Source organism: Neodiprion pinetum, chromosome 3, assembly GCF_021155775.2.
Source record: "Neodiprion pinetum isolate iyNeoPine1 chromosome 3, iyNeoPine1.2, whole genome shotgun sequence".
Taxonomy (NCBI): domain Eukaryota; kingdom Metazoa; phylum Arthropoda; class Insecta; order Hymenoptera; family Diprionidae; genus Neodiprion; species Neodiprion pinetum.
Window position 1 is genome coordinate 11532231 of NC_060234.1, and position 9514 is coordinate 11541744.

Below are 9514 nucleotides of genomic sequence, written 5' to 3' on the forward strand. Positions count from 1 at the left end.
GAAGTTGTTCAGAATTTGATTCTCAACAAGTTTGTTGCTTTCACTTATGCTATTAAGTTGAAAATAAACGAGATAATGGAAATATTTCGAATTTGTTGCTGTTTTCAGGTTTTATTCCAAAAATCTTGATCCTAGAAGAAAAACTGTAAGACTAAACTTGTAGAGAATCAAAATTGATACAACTTTTGTTCCCACGGTTTTTCTATAAAATCAAAACCGGCCGACTTAGTCAAGAAAAACCATTTTTCGAATATACGCATAAGCATGATTTGGTCGCCATTTTGAATTTACACTCCCAGTGACCCCCCCCCCCGAGACAGCTGTGAAAAAAAATTCACTAAATAATTATTCGTGGGTTCGATCGGTTTTTTGCCTATAATGACTGGACCAATATGAAAATACAAATTTTTTCAGATTTTTCTTCTACACAGTTATCGAGTAATTGAACATTGAAGTTCACGTGTATAAGCATAGCGTTTCCATACGTTTATTCAAAACAGAGAATTACGTTATAATTTATAACAACAATAGTGAGTGCGGGCGTTAACGCTATATTATACTTATGTATAAGCAAAATTGGGCGTGAATTACGCCGGGAAGCAGTATTGAGGCTGATTAGGTACCCGGCCTCTCGCCGGGCTCAGCGACATTGCATATAAAGTGCATATAATCGCGTAATTTGAGCACTGCTGCCGATAAGGAAGCCAAGGCGGGCTATGCTGCACGATGAATTTCGCACTCATTTAACCCATTAACGCCTGAAATACAGGTTTCCTATATTGCAAGTTCAATTATGTGCCACTTAACAGGAATGAAAAATAAACTTATTCGAGATGCATATTGGGGTATTTTTGAGGTCCCTCTTTCGTTTGGCACCAATAGAAATACATAATAACCTTAAAAATTCATTGATTTTGTTGTTTTAATTTAAAAAATCGCATTTTTTTGGACTGTTTTTTTCTTTTTACGGTGATTTTCACTGTGGAATACCTTTTCTTTTCATGTAAAACCTATTTAAATGGTGTAATTGAAACTTGAACTAAAAAGATACATACATAGAAAAATTAATTTCAACATGGCGGATCCAATATGGCGCCTGAAATAATCTATGGCCAAGCTCAAGTTTCATGATTTTTTTACACCGAAATGGTCAACTTTAAGAAAAAATTTTATGGAAGCAAAAGTGCTGGAAATAACTCAAGCAATACCCCTGATTTTTTTGAGAATTTTTAGAGACATTTTTGGATTTTTTCAAAAATGACTTCATGCAAAAAAATGAAAAAAATCTCCGAATAATCTGAAAAAATTCACAAGTACTGTTTGAGTGATTCGAAACACTTTTTTTCTTTCAAATTTTTTAAGTTTAAGCATAGAAGTATATTCCTGCGGTTCCAAAATATTGCTCAGGATAATCGGTCCCTGCAAAGTTGATTTTGAAATAGCCGCGAAATATAATCCATAGAATCTTCTGATCACCAATAGGTGGCGACAGATCTCACAAAAGAAGTGGAGCGCGTAACTCATAAGTTCCAAACAACTTTACTGGGCGTATGATAAGTACTCTGTTCTGACCTGCTGAATAGTTTGACTACTTTTATTATATATTATTTCACCTCAACATCTATCATGTCAAAAAAGCGTATGAAAACTTTCTCGACCGAGATCTCAAGTTTGGATACTCCAAAAAAATCACGCAGGAATCGTTATACAGAGGTAGAAGAGAGAGATGATTATTTTTCGGTTTCTCTTATTCCGAATGCTGATAATTCGGGAGAATCTGATTCTTGTAATTCGGATGATAGTATATCTGAGAATGAAAGCAGCACTGAAAATAGCGACAATGATTCTGATTTGACAGAAATAACTTTTCCCACGCATTCATATACCACAGTTTTAGAAAATTATAACTCAAATCAGAAAAAACTAGAACCAGAACATATATACAACTGGGTCGAAGGAGAAAAAGTATATGATGATAGATTAGATAATGAAATATTACTATCGCTTGTAGCAAAGAAAAAAATTCTTTCTAGCTCCTTCATCGAATTATTTGAATTATTTTTTTCAGATGAATTGAAAAGTTATATAATTGAAGCAACCGCTGCAAATAATTGTACCATATCAAAGGAAGAATTCGAAACATTTGTTGGCATAATAATTTTTTCATCATACAATAAGAGGCATTCTCAAAGAGATTACTGGTCCAAAAATGTGCATTTGTCTGCTAAACCGGTGACCTCTGCAATGTCCCGAGATAAATTCGAAACAATAAAAAAAAATATTAAGTACAGCAAACAAGAAGATCGAGATGATAATGATAAGATTTGGAGAGTCCGAAAAATGTTGGACATATTCAGGAAAAATGCAATGCAATTTGGAATGTTCACTTCAGCACTTTCAATAGATGAGATGATGATAAAATATTTTGGGAGATTGTCGATAAAACAATTCATAAAAACGAAACCAATCAGATTTGGCGTAAAAATGTGGGGCATTTGCAGTCCTGAAGGATTTTTATATGATTTGGATGTATATTGTGGTAAGACTGCTGATAGAGGAGTTTTAAGCAATGTGGCTCAGGGCAGTCAAGTGGTGTTGCAGATGCTGAAGGGATTACTTCTGTCTACGTCTCCTAGAAATCTGGGTAAGTACCACATATATTTTGACAATCTATTTTGTAGTCCAGATTTATTAGTACACTTAAAAAAAAATAGGTGTCCGAGCTACTGGTACCGTAAGAAAAGATAGGATAAAAGAAACTAACGAAATTGATTCCAAAGCTCCGAGAGGTACTTTCCGCTCAAAATATGATAAATCAAGTGGAACAAATTTTATAACAGTACGGGATTCAAAGAATGTTTCGATTCTCTCAACCGCTGTGGGAGTGTATCCACTTCAGCCAGTCAAGAGGTACAGTAAAATTGAGAAGAAGAAAGCTGAAGTGCAGTTTCCTAATGCATTTCGTGCTTATAACAGGTTTATGGGTGGTGTGGACCTTCACGACCAACATTGCAACAAACTTCTACCCTCAATAAGATCCAAGAAATGGACTTGGGTTATCCTGATGAGAGTAATTCAAGCCTCTATCACAAATGCAACTGTCCTCTATAACTTGGCTAAAGGAGATGGAAAGAAGGTTGGCACTAAGGAATTTGCGTTGAAAATAAGTGAAGATTACCTGCAGAAATTGAATGAAAACGCGGAGAAAAGAAAACATTTTATAAAAGTAGGATTAAACAAAGCCTGTGGTGGAAAATGTGGAAAGAGGACAACACGATTCTGTCCAATTTGCAATTTGAACTTCTGTTGTGAATGTACTACAAGATTTCACTGAATTTATTATAACTAGAATATAAAATGAATGATGGCCATGTATATGGACGTATTGGGATCTGACATGGAGGCGTGGCCTAATTCAATATGGCGCATACCGGGGTGCAGTCGCCTGTCAAAACCGTGTAGTAGTAGGCTTACCGTGTAAATATAATATAAGTTACAAATATGAATGGCCGGCAATGGTAGTTATAACTATTCAGGATATTTGTCAATGGTCTGGTTCAACTCCTAGTCATCGAAACTTTCGAGAGGGTGAACGCTTAGTGGCTGCGAAACATTTACTAAATTGCGGTATCGTAAAAGAGGATAGTGACGTTTTCGAGATATCGGCGTCGTGTATTCAAACGTCAAATGTGCGTGGATCTCCTCATGAAATACACGGAATTTTGGGGAAAAATGGAGAAGTTAAGTCAATTACGTGTTCGTGTAAAGCTGGACTTGGCGAAAAATGTAAACATATTATGGCTGCACTACTGTTCTGTTCCAGGTACGTTCATAACCTCAAATTGTGCTCAAAAACAAAGCTTCCTTCGAAATTACCCTGTTGTGTTTTTTTTTCTAGAAATGAAATTTCAGTACTTTCTTGCACTGATATTAAATGTCAGTGGAAGCAAAAGTATAAAGACACGCTACAGAATTACGTGGCTCGCCCTTTGGAGGAACACGAATGTCTGAAATCCACGAACAACAATAATCCCCTGAGCGAAGATGTGGAAATGGCAATAAAATCGATACTGTTGCAAAATTTGCCAAATTCTGCTTTTTCGAAACATGTGTAAGTAAATATGTTGTCGATTCAAGTTGTTATTTGAATTTTGGTATGCTCTCAATATTATTCACTGTCACTTTGATTTTCATTTATATTTTTTTGTCTTTCTGTATATAATATTCGTATTAATAATATATCCGATTTCTTTTCGATCTTGCAGGTCTGGAAGACACAATCCTGTAATATTAAAGTCAGTTGAGGATAACGCAGGCGGTACAAGTATCGGTGAAACTTTGGACGAGGCAATCGAAGTCTTGTTTGCGCTTCAAAGGAGTGAATTCATGGATGCTATCAAGAATGTTTCCGTAACAGTCAAGCGAAGCTGTTGCGAGGAAACAATTCAAAAAATGAAGGACGATTTCGCAACGATATGCAAAAGAAGCAAGGAATCATATTCCGAATGGCAAAAGCAGCGACGGTATCGGGTTACAGGTTCCAGATGCTACGCATTGTACGCTACGAGAAGGACTAATGCGGACTGGAACAAAAAATGCGACCAGTATTTCAATCCGAAAAGTTTCGCAAGTATGTACACGGAGTACGGGAAAAAAACAGAAAGTGAGGCTCTCGAAGTATTCAAGACTACCTTTAATTTAACAATAATTCAAGTTGGCCTAGTCATATCGAGTCAAAATCCGTGGCTCGCTTATTCACCCGATGGAATAATTTATGAAAAAAACGTTCCTACGAAACTAGTTGAAATCAAATGTCCTTTTAAAGGCAAGTCGAAGACTGTAATGGAAGCTATACAATTTGAGTTCAAAAAAGGGCTGGCGATTGAAAATGAAAATATTAGTTTAAAGGAAAAGCACGCCCACTATGCTCAAATTCAACTGGGAATGGCAGTTTTGAATTTAAAAAGTGCTTTCTTCGTCATATATGCTTCTTTTGATAAGAGCATACTAGTGATTGATGTTCCGTTTAATGAAATGTATACCTTTAATATGTTGAGTGTCTTGAAGAAAACGTATTACGATAAAATGGTACATTTCATATGTCCCAACGATGAAAACAGTAATAAAGAGCGTTAGGCTATTACCTAAACGTAGAAAAGATAATGACAATAAGAAGGTTGTGATTAAATAACAAGTCTGTGATTGTACTGCAATTATTATTTATAATTATGTCACAATATGATATAAGAAAGATAAATGTCACGATAAACAGAAGATACGTTACAATAAAGAGAAATTTAAACAACTTGAACATTCATGAATTTATCGTCTTTTATGGTAGGTGAGGATAAATTCACTGTGGCACATATAACTATAAAAATATCTTCTACTCGTGGGATAAGATTCACTGGCATCGTAGCACCGACAATTTTGAATATTTTGATACGTTGATTAGAGCGTTCAATATGTACCCTTGCTTTCGCGATTTTAGCAGTGCGTAAGGCCTCGTCTCTCGAAAATTGTGTTTTTTCTTTCAAATATGGTGGTCTTATACATTTAAAATGATTCCGTTCGCAAAGCTCATCAATTTTACGGAATCCTCGATCCACCATTACACCATCACCCGGTTCCAATAAACTTAAAATATTGCTTTGTTCAAATATATCATCGTCCGTTGCTCGACCACCATACGCTTTGCTGACAAAAGAAATATTTCCAGCCGGTGTTACACCAGTCATTATCTTGCACGTATTAGAACCTTTGTAGCGAGAATACGTCAAAACTTGACAACAAAGCTTTGTAGGATGCTGGATAAAAATTTCAGTGCAATCGAGGACCACCCGAACATTTTCAAAATCTTCAAAGCATTTTGGCAAATTTCTCGAGATTTCTTCTTTAGTTGGCCAACCAATCGCAAATTTTAAACACTGACTCAACAACGATATCATTTCATCGAATATTCGCTGGCAGTGCTTCGCGGTGTAGCAATTGAACATTAACGCCAAAAAAGTATATGAGATATTTTGTTTCAACTTTATGTATGTCATGATAATTCGCTCGCGTAGACTCATTCTCGCATTCGAATATGTGGAATTATTTTCAGTGACTTTTCTAGCAATTTCAACAATAGTGTCCAGAATTTTTATTGATTCGATCCCCGTAGCAGTACTTAACGCTTCGTCGGTCTGAACAAACATTTCGAAACTGAGTCTCACGTCGTCACATTTCACTTGCACTCCGATATCTGCAAATGATTTTATCTCCACTTGAATTTCAGGCTCATTCTCTGTCATTACATCTTCGATGCAGCAATGATTCCCTTCGGCGTGCTCCATATTTTCCAAAATTGTGTCAGTCTTCAGATGCTAAAGCTCCATTCCCTTTGAACTTTCTTTCTGATCATTCCTGTTTATTAATCTTCTTTCACGTTCGCTCTCTCCTTTTTTTTTTCTCCTTGGTTCTACTGAACTGCGAGGCAGGTTGCGTGATGGGATCGCAGTCTTCTTTAAATATTTTACGTGGGATGGAATATCTGTAAAATATCAATTCGTTTCATAAATAATCATAAGAAAACTTGTTTATTTTGGTATTTATCCAGTTTTATTTTTTCTTAGTGTAACATTCATATCTTGTAGAAGATGCTACTTGACTCATGCATAACCTCAAAAAAAGAATTTTACTCACCCGGTAAAATGTAGTCTTCTTGTTGAAAATGCAATGAACACACTTTCATGTGAGCATTTATTTTACAGTCAATCCTCAAAGCGTTCTTCCATGCTTTTAGTTGCTCCACTTTTTCCATTTTACCGAAAAAAATTTTCTGGTATACCCAACGTGCATTTTTTTGAGGGAACTTATGAAATGTCAATTCACGGTTTTTTTGGAAAGAACTTCCACAACCATGTACGGAACATGCAATTCTTCTTTTAGATGGTTTGCGAGACGTAAACACACCTTCTTCGTTCATTATTTCTTTAATTTATCAAAACCTCCTATGTTAAACATTACGTTGCGACGAGCGATACACCCCGGTTTTAGTTTTGAAATGTACCACCAGATGTCTCATTGATTTTGTCAGTTCCCAATACATTTTTGTAACTCATAAAGAAAATACAAAAAAAATGGGCAATAGGAAGAAAAATTAGAAGAAAAAAAGCAAAATCGAAAAAAAAATAAAAAAATATAACAAAACATTACAAAAATTATAAAAAATTTTTAAAAAATACAAAAAAACAAAAAACACAAAGATTCTCTTCATGTCAACCTCCACGCGGTGAGAATCGGGAAACAGAGTATTTCTCTTATTCTGGCTAAGGACATGACTTGCTCCTGGAAGTCAAAATCTCATATTCATACTGCTCATTTTTGTGGAATTGTACCAGGATAATTTCACACACACACAAACAATCGCGCGCGCGCGCATACACACATACACACACACTACGCACATATACACAAAACAAACTCACGTAGACTTACACATACACAGACACTACGCACACACACACAAAACAAACTCACATAGGCCTACACACACGCATACACATACACCAAGTATAGCCGTATGCATACAAACTCATACACTAGTCTGTATGTACTGTAACGTGGCAGTTCGGTTAGGCCTGCCCGTTACAAGAGACTCCCTGAACCCTGGGCGAGATCCCGGGATAAGGGTCTAGAAAATCGAGTCGCGGAATAATATCAGAGAGCGCCAGAACTGGAGTCACGCACCCGAGCTTCGACAGGGACGAAATAGAGCATTGCGAACAAGATATTTCGGGTTTTTGTTTTTTTTTATTTTTTTTGAGTGCACCGGCTACCCTCCAGTGACCAACTCCGACACCGAACATCTTCCGAGGCAAGGCGAAATCACGACGATCTCGCGGGAAGGATACCGAGGCTGCGGAGGGGGAGGCAACGCAGATCCCTGCAGCGCGGGAATCCAAGGCGGACGCGATTCCCGCTGGCGGCCGGCGCGCCGCAGCCTCCCCGCTCACCCCGCTTACGCCCAACCAAGGCACCCACGAGGTACCAGCTGGCGACGAGGGAGCACCACCCCGCCCAACCCCAGGACTACGTAGAGCTGCGCAGGAGACGACATCGCGATCTAGCCTGAAGTTCTGCGCCGCGTAGAGACGAGAGGTGCGCGGCAAGTTGCGCGATCGACGAAATCGATGACGGATCGATTATTGCGTATTCTTGGGGTGATGACGTTACGAAAAATTAGCGCGACGAGATCGGCGTTGCGACCATCCGAGATCACTCTAGTTCTGGCGAGTGGACCAGGTGGTCGATTTGTTTTCGAGATAGCGGTTGCGGTGGTTTTGCGCTGGGAAAAACTGGTTTCGTTGCGAGGACGAGGGAGATGAATCGTCACGAGGGTGTAGGGGAGTTCGTCCACTGGATGTGGAGCGGTAAGCGTTGTTAACATTCTCGCGATCGAATTTCGAGGGTAATTGAGTAAAGGCTGATCAGATAAAGGATAGCCGTTTTGTAGTTTGCGTGTCGAAAGGTACTCGAAATTCGTTTGCCGATTCTTCTGCTTGGTGACCGTAGCCTGAGTTGCGCGCAAGGGAGTAGCGTTAATTTCGGGGGATCCAGAAAATCGAGTCGAGCCACGGGTTGAGCCGAGACGTTATTGTCTCGAGTTTGAGTGTGACCGAAGTCCGTTACACGGGGTCATTTCACGTCATCCGGCACATCCTCCATTCTCGTGTAGGTCGCGAGCAGTCACGGGGAGCATTCGAATTCGCGACTGCGTCCCGCCGTCGCCGAGGAAGTGAAGCTCGGGTGCGTGCTGATAAGAGTATGCGTTTTTAGAGGAGGATCGCGGGCGTCGCGACGAGCCTCGCCTCAATTTAGTTATTATTTTTTTTTCTTTTTTTTGTCTGCATTATCAGTTAGTATTAAGTTGGCGATCCGCGCCATTTTGTAAAGGACGTTCGCGGGCAGCGCATCGAGTCCGATTTTGCTTTTGGTTTTTATGAAGTAGGGTATTGTTAAGACGGCGACTAGCGCACGTAGGCCGTAGAGTTCTCCTAGAATTATTCACCTTTTTTATTGTTATTTTTTTTATTATTATTTGGTGTGTTTCTCCCTTTCTGATTTCGTTTAGATTAAATTTAACCTTGTATTTGGAACCGCGAAGGACGACTTGCGTAGTCGTATTATTATTATTATTTTTATTTTTATTTTTATTTCTTTTGTTTTGTAATATCGCTGATGAGAAATATACCATGGTAATTTTATAGTAATTTAGCCACATCACGCGTTGGCTTACTTGTGTTGCTATTCTCTCTACCCAAAAATTACCCCTCCCCTCTCCGCGGTACTGAGCTACCGAGCATATGGTCGCGGTGTGTCGTATTATCGATTTCGAGGCGTGTTGATCACGCCAGGCGCCCAACAAACTTCGCGATATTGTTTCAGATCCAGGATACTTCGCCGGACGCCAAATTATTGTGCACGCGGTAAGTTCCCGGTTATTTGCTCCGAGTAACCGAGGTGCAGAAAA

General features: G+C 38.7%; 3 protein-coding genes across 3 annotated transcripts; 2 read left to right on the forward strand and 1 right to left on the reverse strand.

The window, feature by feature from the left end:
• The first annotated feature begins 2340 nt into the window (after positions 1–2340).
• On the forward strand, positions 2341–3334 carry LOC138190594 (piggyBac transposable element-derived protein 3-like). Its single transcript, XM_069134341.1, has 2 exons — positions 2341–2644; positions 2841–3334. The coding sequence occupies exons 1-2, from the start codon at positions 2341–2343 to the stop codon at positions 3332–3334; spliced, it is 798 nt and encodes a 265-aa protein (XP_068990442.1).
• Positions 3335–3445: 111 nt separating this feature from the next.
• On the forward strand, positions 3446–5305 carry LOC124214689 (uncharacterized). The gene is made up of 3 exons (XM_046617238.1): positions 3446–3823; positions 3899–4111; positions 4266–5305. The coding sequence occupies exons 1-3, from the start codon at positions 3516–3518 to the stop codon at positions 5134–5136; spliced, it is 1392 nt and encodes a 463-aa protein (XP_046473194.1). The 5' UTR covers positions 3446–3515; the 3' UTR covers positions 5137–5305.
• LOC124214690 (uncharacterized) lies at positions 5198–7045 on the reverse strand. Its single transcript, XM_046617239.2, has 2 exons — positions 6685–7045; positions 5198–6532 (listed from the first exon to the last, which is right to left on the reverse strand). Exon 2 carries the CDS (start codon positions 6333–6335, stop codon positions 5298–5300), a length of 1038 nt encoding a protein of 345 aa, XP_046473195.1. The 5' UTR covers positions 6336–6532; positions 6685–7045; the 3' UTR covers positions 5198–5297.
• Between the last annotated feature and the right edge of the window lie 2469 nt (positions 7046–9514).